Source organism: Carlito syrichta, unplaced genomic scaffold (genome assembly GCF_000164805.1).
Source record: "Carlito syrichta isolate Samal-C Ts95f unplaced genomic scaffold, Tarsius_syrichta-2.0.1 Scaffold288883, whole genome shotgun sequence".
In the NCBI taxonomy this organism is placed as follows: Eukaryota; Metazoa; Chordata; class Mammalia; order Primates; family Tarsiidae; genus Carlito; species Carlito syrichta.
In genome coordinates, this window is record NW_007232979.1 from 103990 (window position 1) to 121340 (window position 17351).

At 35.9% G+C, this 17351-nt stretch overlaps 1 protein-coding gene across 4 annotated transcripts in view; it reads left to right on the top strand.

Annotated features, from left to right (window-relative positions):
* The window catches only part of FAM214A (family with sequence similarity 214 member A), a 108411-nt gene extending 91155 nt beyond the window's left edge, over positions 1 to 17256 (top strand). For 2 of the 4 annotated variants that reach the window (XM_008053935.2, XM_021710405.1), the window contains exons 8-12: positions 373 to 478; positions 5398 to 5556; positions 10638 to 10706; positions 12889 to 13088; positions 16260 to 17252. In XM_008053935.2, the coding sequence (XP_008052126.1) occupies positions 373 to 478; positions 5398 to 5556; positions 10638 to 10706; positions 12889 to 13088; positions 16260 to 16413 (688 nt within the window). In that variant the 3' untranslated portion in view covers positions 16414 to 17252. Of the gene's footprint in view, positions 1 to 372; positions 479 to 5397; positions 5557 to 10637; positions 10802 to 12888; positions 13089 to 16259 lie in introns of all 4 variants that reach the window. The other 2 variants (XR_002481726.1, XM_008053934.2) reach the window with 2 other exon arrangements.
* The last annotated feature ends 95 nt before the right edge of the window (positions 17257 to 17351 follow it).

Below are 17351 nucleotides of genomic sequence, written 5' to 3' on the forward strand. Positions count from 1 at the left end.
TTTGCATGTTAGCAAATACTCTGATTATATTAGTCACACAATTTTACCCTTGTCTAATTTTTAACTGAAAATGAAGATTAATGACACTATGTGATTGATATGTTATAAATTTCACCTTAAAAACTTTTAAGATGCCACTATATTTATATATAGTGTGTATATACACACACACTTTATCAAATACTATAACAAAGATTATAAAATATAGTCATAAATTTTAAACTAGAAATTTTATATCTTAAAATTTGGTGATATTAGTTTTATTATGAGTAGATTGAGTAAAATTGTTCAGATTATTCTAGTTTAATTTTGCACAAAAGTCAATAAAATATTATGGTTAATTTTTTCTTATGCTGGTTTGTTTTTTAATAGTCCTCGACCATGTTTAAACATTGAAGATGATCCAGATATTCACGAAAAACCATTTTTGAGTTCTAGTGCTCCACCTATAAGTCTTAGTCTCCTAGGAAATTTTGAGGTAATGTGTTTTTAAACTATTGTAAAAATGGAAGTTTTTTAACCTAACTCTAGTGTTGTTTTATGTCTTTAACATTGGTTGTGAAAGGTAGATAGTCTCTTTGTCGAAGCCTTGAAATTACCTTTTTATTTTTTTATTTTTTTGAGTTGGAGTCTCACTCTGTTGCCCAGGCTGGAGTGCAGTGGCACACTCACGGCCACCCCAGCATCGACCTACTGGTCTCCGGCAATCCTTCCATCTCATCCTTCCAAGTAGCTGGAACTACAGACGTGTGCTACAAAACCCAGCTAATTTTTAAATTTATTGTAGAGATGAGGTCTTGCCAAGATGCCGGGGCTGGTCTTGAACCTGCAGGCTCAGGCAATCCACTCACCTTGGCCACCCAAAGTGCTGGGATTACAGGCTGAACCTCTGAGCCCGACACCTTTTTATTTTATTTTGCTTTATTTTCGTGAAAAAGGAAGTTGGGAGAATTATTATTGGCAGTAACATTCTTAGAATTGAGTAGCTAGTGTAGGAAAATAGAGGACTTTGGTAAAATCAGGTTGGATTGAAGTATTTGTTAGTTAGGCAGGAGAATAAACTTGACCATATCTTCTAACTTGGTAAAATTGAGTCTGGGAACCCAAGAAAGGTGATGGCAGGCTAATAACAGCCCCTTCATGATCAAGCAGGTCGATTCACAAAATCAAATGGTTCTCTCTACTTTATTTGCAGCTAAATCTAAATCTAAAATAACAAGCCTATTTTTTTTTTGAGTCAGAGTCTCACTCTGTTGCCCAGGCTAGAGTACAGTGGCACACTCACTGCCACCGCAGCCTTGACCCCCTGGGCTTAAGCAATCCTTCCAGCTCAGCCTTTCAAGTAGCTGAGACTACAGGCATGCCCCACCACGCCCAGCTAATTTTTTTTTTAATTATAGAGACAAGGTCTCGCCATGTTTCCCAAGCTGGTCTCAAACCCGTGGGCTCAGGCATCCTCTTCCCTAGGCCTCCCAAAGTGCTAGGATTATAGGCTTAAGCCACCATATCTGGCCAACAAGGCTATTTTTTAAGAAATCAAATGGTTGAAGACCTCTGATACATGTACTTCTTTATTTAATGTGAATATTTCTAGTTGGGATCATGGTATCCTGGGTGTATACTGTCTTTAATTAGAAATCAGCTTAAGCCCTGCACAGTGGTTTACGTGTGTAATCCCAGTACTTTGGGAGGCAGAGGTGAGAGGATTGCCTGAGTCTAGGGATTAGAAACCAGTCTGGGAAACTTGGCAAGACCTTGTCTCTACAATAAATCAAGAAATATTAGTTGAGTGTGGCGGTGCATGCCTGTAGTTCCAGCTATTTGAAAGGCTGAGGCAGAAGGATTGCCTGAACCCAGCTGGTCAAGGCAGTGGTGGCCATGAGCATGCCACTGTACTCCAGCCCGGGCAACAGAGTGAGACTCAGACTCAAAAAAAAATAAAAATAAAAGTAAATCAGCTTAACCTTAAATATGAGCCTCTAAACAACATTTTTAAAGTGATTTTAGGCCAGGCACGGTGGCTCATCCCTGTAATTCCAGCACTTTGCGAGACTGAGGCGAGAGGATTGCCTGAGCCCACAGGTTTGAGACCAGCCTGGGAAATATGGTGAGACCTCGTCTCTACAATAAATAAAAAAAATTAGCCGGGCATGGTGATACATGCCTGTAGTCTCAGCTACTTGGAAGGCTGAGCTGGAAGGATCGCCTAAGCCCAGCAGGTCAGTGGCCATGAGTGTGCCACTGTAATCCAGCCTGGGTGACAGAGTGAGACTCTGCCCCCCCCCAAAAAAGTGATTTTTAACTAGCGAGGTTTTTAGGGGAAAATAATTTAAAATTTTTATGTTAATTAGGATTATTTGCTTTATAGAATGTATGGTATGATATATAAACTATGCCTTATTTATAATTATTTTAATATTGAAGCTTTCAAAGTTTTTGTGGAAATAAAAAAAGATTTGTAGTCTTTTCCATGTCATTTTCAAGGTATCAGTTCAGACATATTGAAAACTCTAGTTCTCTTTGTTATCAAATGAAATTTGCCTAAGCTGTTGTGAGAGACAGGTGCCTTTGTACTACAAGATACATATTTTTTAAGTCGAAATCTCACTCCGTTGCTTAGGCCAGAGTACAGCGGCACAATCACGGCTCACTGCAGCCTCTGATTCCTGGGCTCAAGCGATCCTTCCACCTCAGACTGTCTAGTAGCTGGGACTACAAGTGTGTACCACCATGCCTGATTAATATATATATATATAGAGAGAGAGAGACAGAGAGAGAGTAAAGACTGAGGTCTCGCTATATTGCCCCAGTTGTTCTCCAACTTCTAGGCTCAAGTGATCCTCCTGCCTCAGCCTGTACTGGGATTACAGGCGTGAGCCACCAAGCCCACCCCAAGATTTTTTTTTCACTTTTTCTTTTTTTCCTGCTCTTCCTTCTGAGGCTTGTACTACAAACAAAATTTATAAGGGAAAAAGAGAGCAGTCTCTACAAAAAATTTAAAACTTGGGAGGAAGGAAGAGAAGGAAGAAAAAGAAATTTTAAAAAATTAACCATGTATGGTAGTGTGTGCCTGTAGTCCCAACTACCCAGGAGGCTGAGGCTAGAGATCATTTGAGCCCGGCGTTTGAGGCTGCGGTGAGCTGTGATCATGCTACTGTACTCCAGCCTGGGTGACGGAGTGAGACCCTGACTCTCAAAAAATAAAAATAAAATAGAATTGCTTTTTGTATACATTTTAGAATTAGCTTGTCTGTTTCTGCTGAGATTTTATTTTGATTGCACTGGCACAGATGAATTTGGGGAAAATTGATCTCTTAATAGAGTCTTTCATTCCTTGAAATCCACTTATTTAGATATTCTTTGATTTCTTTTCATCAATGTTTTGTGGTTTTTGGCATTCAGATATTAGACATCTTTTTGTAGTTATATATCTAAAGTGTTACATGTTTTCCAACAATACTGCAAATTATACTTAAATTAATTCCAATTGTTCATTGCTAGTGTATTAAAATTAGTGAATATATATGTATATGTGTGTATATATGTATATCACCTGTGGCTTGCTCAACACACTTTTTAATTTTAGTAGATTTCTTAAAAGATTCTTTGGGATTGTTCTTATAGACAGTCATGTCATTTCCAAATAGAAACAGTTTTGTTTCTTACTTTGTAATCCATATGTTTTTTAGTTTCTTTTTTTGTTGTTGTTGCATTGCACTGAGTAGGGTCCAGCACATATGCTTGTGTATTAAATTTATAAAGTTTGAATTGGCAACTAATATTGGTCATTTGCCTTCCTCTGAAATTTTCTCCCATCTTTATGCATCTTAGGAACATTTATTGAGTACTTACTATGTGTCATACTGTATAGTAAGGATACAGAGCTAAATGATGAAGTTCCTGCCTTAGAGAAGTTTATAGTCCACTATAAAAAAGGGACTTGTAAATAATGTATAAACTCAAGTAATTAACACTAGTATAGAAGTATGCTAGAGCCTGTATATCTGCTGTCTCTGCTGATGTAATAGTGTAAAACTCTACTGAGGAACTATCACTTGAGCTTAGTCACAAAAGATGAATAGGAATTTGCCAAGTAAATTTTTGTGGTGAGGGGCAGGAGATTCTAAACAGAAGCAACTACACGTGCCTGGGTATATGTGCAAAAGTAGTAACATAGCATGGAGATATTGAAAAGCTGGAACTGAAGCAGGGCACTCTGCACAAGTGGGGAGAGATGCAGCAAGATAGGTAGGGCAGGATGTACATACAGTGCCATGAATTTTGACTTTGTTCTATAGACAGCAGGAAAAAAATATGGTGGATAATATGATAAAACATTTTTTAATAAAAGAAAAACTCTAATAGTAGTACAGAAGATATACTATAGTTGGAAAGACTTAACTAGAAGATGTTGCATTTGTTCAGAGGAGAACTTGTGAGGATCACGTAGATCACTGGGATAGTGGTGGTGGGTATAGAGATGAGGCCATGAGACTAAGAGGTAAATCAGCAGAATATGGATTGGGTAGACTGCCGGGCAAGAGGAAAGATTTAGAAAGTTAGTTGTGACATAAGTTGCTTGTGATACAGGTCTTTTTGACTAGGAGACTAGATTGTTGGTATATAACTTTGCAGTTTAGATTACACAGACCATTAGAATCATGAGAGTTTGCAGCACTTCTTTTGAAAGAGTGTCTTAAAGGAATACTACTCACATTTCATAATGTATGCATGTTGATGTATGTATGTGAAAGAAAACTTGTGAAAGGCTTAAAATGTTTCTTATACCTGGAAAGGTAACTACTAAAATGCCAGTCGGTGATCTTGGGAAGAATGGATAAGGTACTTCTCTGCTATTTGTATTTCTGTACTCTTAGTTTTTTCCTAATATACACTTATTGTTTATACAGTAAAACACATGTCACATACAACAGCATTTTTAAAAGAAGCAGTTATTTCTCAAAGTTATAAGTGCTTGGTGTCATCTTTGGATGAAACTGCCATATATAACCTGTTAGGTTTTTAAGTGCTTCTATGTGCCTAACACCATGACTTAATCTTACTGTGAGAAGTAAATACTTGCTGTTGTCGAGCATATTTTTAAATTTACAGATATAAAAAGAACGTACTAAACAGGTCTATATAACGGTGAAGCTCCAGGAGAGTTCTGTACAGTATGGGTTAGAACAGTAAGAGGAAGCCAAACTTTATGGGATGATAGAAGACTAATGGGAAATGAGGTTGATCTCAGGTGAGATGAACGGCAGAAATGAGGATATGGCCGTGGTAATGATCCTTTTCTAGTGCTACAAAGCATAGTAATACGTTTTTAATAGAAAAAAATGAATGTGTTGACTTTTATAATTGGGTTTTTAAATTACTTTTTTTGTCTTTCAGGAATCTGTCTTGAACTATCGTTTAGATCCTCTTGGCACTGTGGATGGTTTTACTGCTGAGGTAGGGGCAAGTGGTGTTTTCTGCCCCACACATTTGACTCTTCCTGTTGAAGTGTCATTCTACAGTGTTTCAGATGATAATGCTCCCTCTCCTTATATGGCAAGTATTTTTTAAATTGTCTTTTTCTGCCAAACCAACCAACTTAATCACAGATGTCTTCATGTGCTTTGGTGCAATACTTGAAAGTTTAAAACATTTCCTGAGAACTAAAAGCAGAATTCAAACTAATATACCCAAATATGACCTTACAACTTCTTTCTGAGCTACCTCAAACAACACAGAACCTCTTTTGCATTTAAGAATGGTGTTAAAAGTTTACTTGTTTCGTGTGACTTGAAAAAAATAATTAAAATTGATTAGTGATATTATAAGTCTATCTTGCTGAGTTCATACAAATTAGCAAGTGCTAACTGTGCACTATAATCCTACAAGAGTCACTTTCCCATGTGATCCTTATCTCAATAAGGTTTAAGTGAAAGATTGGGTGACCTAAGACTTCTGTGAGGCCTTTTCGCTCTGCTTTCTCCTTTTTGGTTTGTCTTTGGCTCATTCTTTTCTAAGCCTAAGGTTATTTAGAATACTAGCTATTTCAGACTCATGCTAATGTCTTAATGCAGAGTAAGATAGCTAAGAAGAATTCGAGCACCATCTTGAGCCTTGAGCTCGAGCCGTGACTTTACGTTTCTCATTTTTTTTATTCCAGCAGATTGCAGATAAAATAAGACTTCAGTTGCATAAATGACAGTGTATCCTTGTGTCTTATTAGTATTAGCCCTGTTCCAAGAGAAAGAGAGAGAAGTGGCTAGCAATGCAGATCTGTAAAAAGTCTACAGTATACAGTATTGATATCAAATATGGAGCCAAATCTGGAGTTTTATGTCAGGTCTTAATTTGGGGAATAAATATTACTGTAGGCATTAAACTGTACAGCCCAGTCTTGTACAGTACAGAGTGGTATTCTCACTCTGTTATCCAGGCTGGAGTGCAGTGGCACACTCATGGCCACCACAGCCTCAACCTGCTAGGCTCAGGTAATCCTTCTGCCTCATCCTTCCAAGTAACTGGAACTACAGGTGTGTGCCACTAAGCCCAGCTAATTTTTTGATTCATTGTAGAGGTGAAGTCTCTACATTGCCCAGACTGGTCTCAAACCGCTGGGGTCAGGCAGTCCTCTCACCTCTGCCTCCCAAAGTGCTGAGATTACAGACGTGAGCCACCATGCCCCGCTATAGCCCAGTGTTGATACTTCAATTTCCTGACTTATACCTGACCTAACTCCTTTTTCTCCTAACACCCCTCTCCTCCATTTTCGACCTTCAGGATTTTCAATGTGTTTTGTTATTAATAAAAGCTGTGAAAAGGGATGTCTACATAATTGAGAAATAACAGAGAGGAAAGGAAGCTGTACTTTTTAGGGACCTAAATATAGCCTATTTATTATTTGCTCACTTTTCTCAAGGAAGGTTCACTCCATTCTATCAGGCGAGAACCTGATTGGTGTTTCAGGTTACTGAATTAATCTATCCTTTTAAGAATCCTTGACTTTCTTTTCTGTGATAATATTCTTTAATTAACTATCCCTTATATATTTTTTTCTAAATCAGTTTACTTATTAGGAATGAGTTCTGTTTGCAAGTGACCCAACCCAAATCTTGGACCACAGATATTTTCTACTGTAAATTAGTAAAATTAATTTTGTTCTTTAGGGAATACTTATATTTTAGTAGTTTAGTCTGTTTTCAAAGCATCAATCATGTTTTGATAATACATATCACAGACCCACAAGGGTGAGACAGAACACTCCTATTTGTTATTCTAATAATAACTTCAGGACCTTTCTTCACAGATTATACAAATGACTCACAAGGGTAAAAATTTTAGCACAGAAAGTTATCTTTGTCTAGTAGAGGTGGTACAGAATTCCTCAAAGATTAATTCAAGCCATGTAATATCTCTCTTCAGTTGGGAATTAGTGGCAACAAATCTTCTCCAGGCATTATATGACAACACTTAGCTGTTTAGAAACTATGTATTTCGAAACCAGGCAGATATATATCTAAAGTAGGTATTCACACCTCATCAACAAGGGTACCTGCATAATGAACATTTGTATACCTAACCCTGAATTGTACCCTACATCTTAAAATAAAATAACATAAAATATAAAAATTAAAATAAAACAAGTGTGCCAGGGGCAAATTTATGGTATGACTTCCATTATTATATTAACAGGGTTATGTATGACTTCTTTCTATTTGTAATTAACCAGATATTAATTTCTATTTGTAATTAATCAAGATATACTTCTCTTAGTTTTCCAGTTGTTTTTGCATATTCTCTGTTCTGTAATAATTTGAGACATTTTTGTGTAAGATTTTGTCCAAATTTAGTTTATCTTAGCCTTATTATTTTATTTTTAAATGTCAGGAGAACATATGTGTTTCTTCTTTATGTTAATATGGTAATTTTTTCTAGGTATAAATATAATATGCTGATCCATTAAAATAATGAAAATATTAAATAATAAACTTTAATAATATTAATAAAATTTTAAATAATCTCTTTCTAAAATTCCCGACTTGCCAATGCTACTGGTCTTAGATTGCTTGGAAATTATTGTTTTAAAGTGCTGTCTTAAACTTAACGATTTTTTTTTTTAAATCTATACTTTTCTTTATAGATTGACTTAGTTACTATTATTCTAAAACTATTGGAATTGTATGTATTAAGGGAAATGCATATAGGCTTGATAGTCATTTTTTTGGCCTTACCAATTTTACTGTACTGCATATACAGTGTGTGTATATATATATATATATATTTTATTATTTTTTTTTGTGGTTGAGGGGACGCAGATGGCTGGTGAAGAAAAACAATAATATATCATCTGTAGTTATGTGATTATAAAGGTAGCTATTATTTAAGTATATTTTATTTTCTGGAAATGAGAAGTACAGGGGTATAATGTACTATACCATTTTCATGTAGAGTAAATAGCCACACTGCTCTAATAAGAAATGTGGTAGATAATACCTTTTTAGAAGACATGCAGTGCAGATTGTGTGAGAGAAATTGTTAAAGCTTATTAAAGCTTCATTGCTGTTTTGGTTAGGGACACAGTTTGTTGACATACTATTTTCATGCTCTAAATGACCATGTGATAATTCAGATTTGTCAAGAACCACGTGTCTTACAAGTGCCAATTTCTGTGAACATTTCTCGGTATTAATGTGTTATTTAGTAAACCAGTGTCAAATGTTGTTCACTTGGAGTTGAGGGATTTGTATATCAAAGTCTGGCCATCCCTTTTACCTTTCTCACTCCTTTTTACCTCCCAACACTGGTCCAACTTTCAAACCCAACAGAGATGTCACCTAATGGGGCAGTCCTGTTTTACATTTACTTTTATGTAAGTTTGACTTGTACAGGGTATAATGATATACTCGTGAAATATAGAGCATGCAATTACTCTACTTGGCTACTTAAAAAAAATTACAGGCCCAGTTAAAATAAATGACTCAGAATTTATTTTTTAAAGCTCTCTAGTAATTATGCATCACCGTCACTACCTATCATCATTTGTTCATCTTGGTTATTGAGAAGCTTTTACACATTCAATTTGAACATATCTTGTTTTAATTTATACTTTTTCCTCATTGTTTGCACTTCTGTGGTGATTAAAGCATCCTAAGAAAAATGACTTCAGCCAGGTGTGGTGGTTCATGCCTGTAATCCCAACTCTTTGGGAAGCAGAGGTGAGAGGGTGCCTGAGCCCCGGGGTTCAAGACCAGCCTAGGCAACATGGCAAGACCTCATCTCTACAATAAATTAGCTGGGCATGGTGGCACTCACCTGTGGTTCCAGCTACTTGGAAGGCTGAGGCAGAAGGATTGCCTGAGCCCAACAGGCCGAGGCTGCAGTGGCCATGAGCGTGCCACTGTACTCCAGCCTGGGCGACAGAGTGAGACACTGACTCCAAAAAAAAAGAAAAATGACTTCATATACTAGAGCAGTGCTTCTCAAACTTTCATGTATATATGATGTCATCTGGGCAGTCTTCAGTCTTGTTAAGATTCAATCTTGATTTGGTAGATCTAGGGAGAAGTCAGACATTCTGTATCAAGTTCATAAGCGATGCTGATGATCCTGGTCTGAGAACTATTAATGGACGAGCAGACTAACTGAAAGACTCCCAATATCCCCCTTTTTAGACTTCTCTGAAAAAATGACCCTAATTTAGCTTTAATCTTGTGTCAAATCTTAACTCTTGGGCCTTCAATCCCATCTTATTCTGATGTATAATCAATTTGGATTCTTGACACACTAAGCACTGTACCATAATAAGATCTGTATTAAGACACATCACGATATAAGATTATTTCTGAAGAAATATTTCAGTAGGAAAGTAAGATTTTATATCTTTACCAGAGAGCATATCATGGTCTTGCAAGTTACTGATTGAACCTCCTTTTTTTTTTTTATTGTCTTAAGCCTCTCTTCCATAAAGTAATTGCCAGGCAGGAACCACAGACTTCCAAATTTTCTCTCAATTTTTTTCTGTCTCTAGTCAGAAATTCATATATGTAACTTAACTCAACTTCCTGACTCAAGAGTTAACTTTATTTTTGGCCAAGACTTAGACCCCTCCACACTTACGACTTTTTACATTGTTTTTGCTTCTTCATTTCCACTCTCCCCTAAGATACATGGGAATAATCCTATAACCTCTGTGTTTTTCCTTTTTGGTTAGGAACTTCTTACTTTTATATCCTATATCTTAGGCCAGGTGTGGTGGCTCATGCCTGTAATCCCAACACTTTGGAAAGTCAAGGCAGGAGGATTACTTGAGCCCAGGAGTTTGAGAGCAGCATAGGCAACATAGTGAGACCTCGTCTTTATTTTAAAAATAAAATAAAATATATCCTATGTCTTAATAGAAATTCCAAGCACTGTGGCCATTGATGTTATATATTATTTATTGTAAAATCCCCAGGAAGAACAATAAAATTGTTTCCTAAGGGCTGGAAACATAGAATATATCTCTATTAATTTCGTTTTAATATATTTCCATAGAAATGGAATTCTGAAGTTGTAATAATTATATGAATTGTTATTTTTATTTTAGTCTTTTATATACATATGCTTAAGTTTGTACTCAATTTGTCTTCTTTTATTTCAAGGGTGTGATTACTTTAGAGTCCCTTGGTAAAAGGGGTTATCGAGTACCTCCTTCAGGAACAATACAAGTGGTATGTGTTTTATAGCCTACAATTGCAATAATCATTCTCTCACATACATATAGAACTTAGCCCTTTCTCCTGCTACTGCTGCTGCAACAATTTTGGTAAGTAACAGTGAGGCTGGAGCTTTGTTTGGAGTTTCCCTGCTCTGCCCCAGGAATGACCATTTGGGGACCTCCATAAAAGGAAAGCATTAATAAGCTAATCAAGGTGAATACTTTAGAAAAAGAATCTGTGACAGTTTGCATAACTTAAATAGAGCTGTTTTCAGTATAATTAGAAGATAACATTGCTGGTGCCTTCTGTTTAATATAAACCAGATTGAGATCGATCTAATTAAAAGGAGACCCCCAAATAATCGTATTGCTTTGGCAGGAACACTTGGGAAACAAAATTATATTATCCCCAGTATCATGATTTCTAAAATTGATCTAATGAGAAGGTCACACCAAATAGAAATATAGTCTGACAGATGTCAGAGTGGAGAAGGCATCATTCATGTTGGTCTAGGGATTGATCTCATTTTGGCTTAGGAGCATCCTTCCCGCCCAGAGCAGTCCTTCATCATCCCTGGTCTGGGGTTCTCAGAAGAATAACTTGATATCAAGGGCAGCTTGCAATTGAATTCATCTCCAGAACTGAACAAAGATAATTCTGTAAGCCCTCAAGTTTACAAAGCTTGCAGACTGAGGCTTGTTCCTCCCACCCAGGAGCTAGTCTAATCCAACAAGCCTTCTTATGATCTTTGACCTCAGTGTGTTCAGTGCTTTGTCAGATCACTTTTACCCACATCATTGTTCCAATACTGCAAAGAGTCTGTACATTTGTTTATTTCATATTACACAGGAGTGAAATTTAGCTCTATGCAATCTATGTGTATATATCACTAGATATTAAAGTATGATTTTTATGTCAAGTGGGTTTCTTGAGCTAAAGAAATGATAATGTTCTGTTCTCTTGCTCCTGGCTATGTAGCCTATGGAAAAGTGTGAATCAGCGTAAAGCTAGCTGTCAGTTGTCATGATGGGCATAAACCCAGAGGCAGCATATTCACCTCTTGTTTGGAGACTGCCAATGTTAGTGATTAATTATAAACAATGAAATTTGAGTATATCTTTCATTCCTTACATAGTTTAATTATTTACATACATGGTTTGAATTCCTGGCTTATGAATTGTTATGGTTGTTGAATGTATTAGTCTTAATCTTAAGACTCACTAGATTTCAAAAATTGGATCATAATATTGATATATTTCTCATTTTGATTCAGTGAGTGATGTCCAGTGCCACGGATGAGCTTCTGAAAGCATGGGCACCAAGTTACCTATTGATGTGTTGGTAATTTGGTTAAAGTCAGATCAGCAGCTTGGGGTTTTGTTTAAAAATTAGTACTTTTAAAAATAATATTCCTTCAATTTTTCATAGCTAAGTACCAGTTAAATTCAATTCAGTCTTCACCAAGGATACATATTTTGGTCTGTAATGATATTGGTGATTTTTCCTAAAAAGCGTATATTGTTGCAGATTTGGAAATGATTCCAAGTATGAGAAAATGAAATATTATTTAGCTGGCTTTGAACTTAATAATAATTAGCTTAATTTTCTAAACTTGGAAAATTTTTCAAATAGGAAAAAGGCTCTTCTTTGAGCATCTATTTTTAATTTTACAATAACCATATGTACCTAAAACACCAAAAATTCTAGTTTTACTGAGCTTGTATTTTATTTGAAATATTCTGTTTATTCACTATTGAAATATGAAAAAAATTAAAATTCTGTTTTGAGGATTTTGCAGTTGATACTCTTTAGCAAAGCTAATTTTTAAAATAATTAGACTGGAATATTTTAACCCAGTAAGAATATACTTTGCTTATACCTGTGGAACTACTTTTTAAAAATATGAACAGAGTACAAGTTACATATTGTCAATATTAATATGAAATTTGTGACTAAAGAATTTGATTTGTTACAGGATTTTATTATTATGAAATAAAAAATTAAATGGAATCTTTTTTAAAAAATACTGAATATTGTGTTGTAAACTTCTGAAATTGTACTTCTTAGTCATGAAACTGAATTATATCCAGTAGAATTATTTTGTTATTAAAAGACTTAATTATTGTCACAATCATTCTGAGTCACATCAACAAATCACTGTTTTTAAAGAATAATTTCTATATTGTTTCTTCAGACCTTATTTAATCCTAATAAGACTGTGGTGAAGATGTTTGTTGTGATATATGACTTACGAGATATGCCAGCCAATCATCAGACATTCCTACGACAAAGAACTTTTTCTGTACCGGTTAAACAAGAAATGAAGAGAAATGTTAATAAGGAGAACATCCGACATACAGAAGAACGGTTATTACGCTACCTCATACATCTGAGGTAATGTTTCAAATGAATATGAAAATATGTTACCTCAGAAAAATACTAAAATTTTTAGGAGTTTTTTGTTGTTAACTGTGTCTCTAGCTAGACTAGTCCCCTTTAGACTTTACTTAGCTTGGGATCTCTTGATGAGGTGCTACGATGCGGAAAGCACATGGCATACCTTCCTGCAGTCATTATTACTTGTTGAGTTAGAAGAGTTTTCATTTTTAGCTGTTTAATGTAAAATATTTTACATCAAAAGAAATGCTAATATATCTGGGGCAGTAAAACACATTTCCTAAACCCATGCTTTTCAGTAAAAATATAACATGAGCTATGTAGATAGTTCTATATTTTTCAGTAGCCAGAAATTAAAAAGTAATAAGCAAGTAAGATTAATATATTTTATTTAACTCAACCTATCCAATGTTATCATTTGAATATATAATTAATATAAACTTTATCAATGAATTATTTTATATTATTTTACTAGCTCCTTGAAATCAAGTATGTACACTTAGAGTGGAACTCAATTTGAATGAGCCACATTTCTTTGTATGTGTGTATTTATTCATTCATTTATTACACACACAATTTGAAGTTCTTAATATTTTGTAGTAAATTTTGTAGATACCAGGTCTAAAAATAGAAAATAAACAAACAAGCAAACAAAACAGTGTTTTTCCTATTCTCACAAATGAGCCACATTTCAAGTGCTCAATAGCCAGATGTGGCTCCTACTGTCTTAGAAAGGAAAGTTCTTAAACTTAATTCATTCACTTGTTTAACTAACATGTACCAGGTATGCTTTTGGAAACTAGGGAAACAGCAATGATGACATCTCTGCTCTCATAGAGCTTATGTTCTAGTGCTTCCATCAGAAATACATTTTCCTTTAGCTTTTGCTACCTAGCTTGTAGTTCTAGATTGTGGGAAGCCATCGGTTTCCCCTTGGGGTTTATCTTGCCAGTATCCTAGGATAAGATTTTCAGCCCTGAAATCCTAGTTTAGCTCTCAGGATCAATGAGTAAATCAAGTGGTTGAGAGAGAACGTGGTAGACTTTTTGCCTGTAACTCTGTTTCTCATAATTTTTTGGTTCCTTTCATAGAAAGTCCTCAGTCATATCAGTGACATTCATCTTAGACAAACTCCTTACAGTAGGGAGCGCTATTTATCAGGAGGTATCACCTTTCATCCAGGGTCTGGGCAGGAAATTTCTTTAATCTTTTAATGATGGTGACCACCAAACTATCTTTCAGTATATCTGCCTTGCAGTGGTGATCTGGAGTGAATAAGAAGTGAGCAGTATACTCAAGTTTCATGTGTGAAAAAGTCTATTAAGTTCCCAACAAAGCACTACTTTTTTTTTTTTTTTTTTGAGTTGGAGTCTCACTGTTGCCCAGGCTGGAGTGCAGTGGCTGCTCCCAGCCACCGCAGCCTCGACCTTCTGGGCTCCAGTGATCCTTCCGCCTCAGCCTTCCAAGTAGCTGGAACTACAGGCGCACACTACCATGCCCAGCTAATTTTTGGTTTATGGTAGAGATGAGGTCCCGCCAAGTTGCCCAGGCGGGTCTCAAACCCACGAGGTCAGGCAATCCACTCAGCCTCCCAAAGCGCAAGATTACAGGCTGAGCCACTGAGCCCAGCTAACACTGCTTAATTAATTTTCTCATCTTGGTTTTCTGCGTATTTTTTTGCATCCAAAACATTATATCCAACATTTCTATGTTCCGCCAACAAAAAGTAATTAAACTCAGCCTGACACTGCCTGACATGAACCTATAAGAAATGTTACACAGATTGTAGGAATGGAAAAAATCCATGAAAAAACAGATTTGGGAAAACTTTTAAAAAGATAAATAGTATGAAATAGCAAACTATATGATTATCTCCTAACCTAGAAAAAGATTCAACTCTCTGGTTAAACTTCTGTTTGACACATTCCTCTTGAAGTTTAACAACCATAGCCATTTGTAACCAACGTTGACTAAACAAAAAAAATCAACTCCTCAGCTTTTATACTCCTCACATAATGACTAGACACTATAAATGCTGTAAAGAAACCTATTTGGGAAAAATGGTATACTTCACAAATCATCCCTCAGATTAAGAAGGTAAATAACTTCAGAGAGAGGGAAAGGTAAGCCATTCAGAGGCTGGCACACTCACAGCCACCCCAGCATCAACCTGCTGGGCTCCGGCGATCCTTCCACCTAAGCCTTCCAAGTAGCCAGAACTACAGGCGTGTATGCTATTGTGCCTAGCTAATTTTTTATTTATTGTAGAGACGAGGTGTCACCAAGTTGCCCGGGCTGGCCTTGAAGCCACGAGCTCAGGCATTCCACTCGCCTTGGCCTCCCAAAGTGCTGGGATTACAGGCTGCGCCACCGAGCCCAGCTCAGAGGTCTACTTTAACATAATAGAACTGACCACAATTTCAGCTAGTTTAGGAATAAAATCCACAAACCCAGAGAATATTTCTGCTATGCTGAGGGAAAAACAAAGAGAAATTAGCATTATAGGGTATGTTTGTCTATCTGCCAGATAAATTTATGTGGTTAAAGACTCCAGATCCCTATACTTGCTACAGATATTAGCAGTGGATAGAAATTTTTTCATATATAGTTTTAGTAGTCATTTTCATTTCACTGCTAACTTTTTTCTTGATTTTTGATGTTTTATTTAGCCAGCCACAGTTGCTGATGGGTGTTCTTTCCCATCCTGTGATTGTCCTCAAAACTTGATTATCTCCTGTGGTGACTTTTCATGTGTGGAATCCATTTTAATCTACCGAAAATCATGGGAGGATAAATTGTGTGAAATGAGTCTGTTTGTATAGCTAGAAGCTGCTAGAACTTCAAGCCTTCAAATATAGTGTTATCGCCTACATGACACTGTAGATGAGGAAAAGTAAAATTTTATTTGAACTCAGTTTTACAGGAAGAAAAGCATCTCAGAGATTGTGAGAAAGAAAAGGAGTATGAAATGTTTACGGAATAGTTAAGAGGGAGAACTTAATAAAAGCACATGCTTTGGCAATTTAAGACCTTAAAACACCATGTTAAGAGTTAGTGTTAGTCCAATGTTGTAGCAAGATTAGTTATTCCTGCTTTCAGCTTTTATAATTACTCAGCTTTGTTTTAAAGACTCCTTCTCTGAAACATTTTATCTTTCTGTTTGTTTAGGTTCCAGAGTTCTAAATCTGGAAAGATCTACCTCCATAGAGATGTTCGGCTCCTGTTCTCTAGAAAGTCAATGGAGGTTGATAGCGGTGCTGCATATGAACTCAAATCTTACACTGAATCACCAACAAACCCTCAGTTTTCACCAAGATGTTGATAAGGAGTGATAATTTAAAGTATTCACTCAGTACCCAAGTTTGCAAGTAAAAATTAGCATAGAATGGAGTGTACAAGTTAACAGTCAGGAGAGTGGATCCTCTCCTGTTATCCTGGACCAGTTTCTATTAAAGGATTCTTGAAATGAGATCCACATATTCCAAGTAGACTGGAAACACTCATGTCCTAATCTTTTTTGTACTGTTGAAACCACTTCGTTGGACATGTTGCAATAGCAAAACCCCCAGTTAGAGTAGTGTTTACACATTTTATTTCTCAGTTATTTAATATTTAATGTTTTCCTTAATACTCAAGTGATGTTTGTCTCTAGTGTTCTAATGTAGCACAAATCCTATGTAAAATCATACTATGTATTTTTGACATTAATGTTGAAATCTGAAATATATGCACAAGTCTTTAATTTTGTGTGATGTGTTTTAAGTACTATTCATTTAAGTTATTGAAAATGAGAATGAAATGTTGAGCTTCTTTAAAAATTAACGCACTATGCAAGCATGTGTACTTTTTATATTCCTCAAGTTTAGTTTTTATAACACCCCATCCAGGTTGCTGTCTCACACCATAGTCCTTTAACATGCTGTGTTAGCAGTGTGGTATGGACTAAGCTGCTTCACATTCCCCTTGCAAGTTCCGGTCGTCATGCCCATTCATATTCCTTCTAGGGTTCTTTACCCAAAAGCAGGTCTATTTTTCCTTAATCACTACTATAGAATCTTTACATTAAATTGCTGTCCTATGCTAGATAACTTTCTCAAATTGTTAAAACAATATGTACTTTGAAAACAAATTAGTATTTATATTGTAAATATATGCAAAAAACTAAGAAATGTGTATTTGGCTTTTATTTTTAGATAAGACATTTATGTGAGTGGATGAGTTAGCCACTAGGCAGTTTCACTGTAGACCTACAAGCTGTCT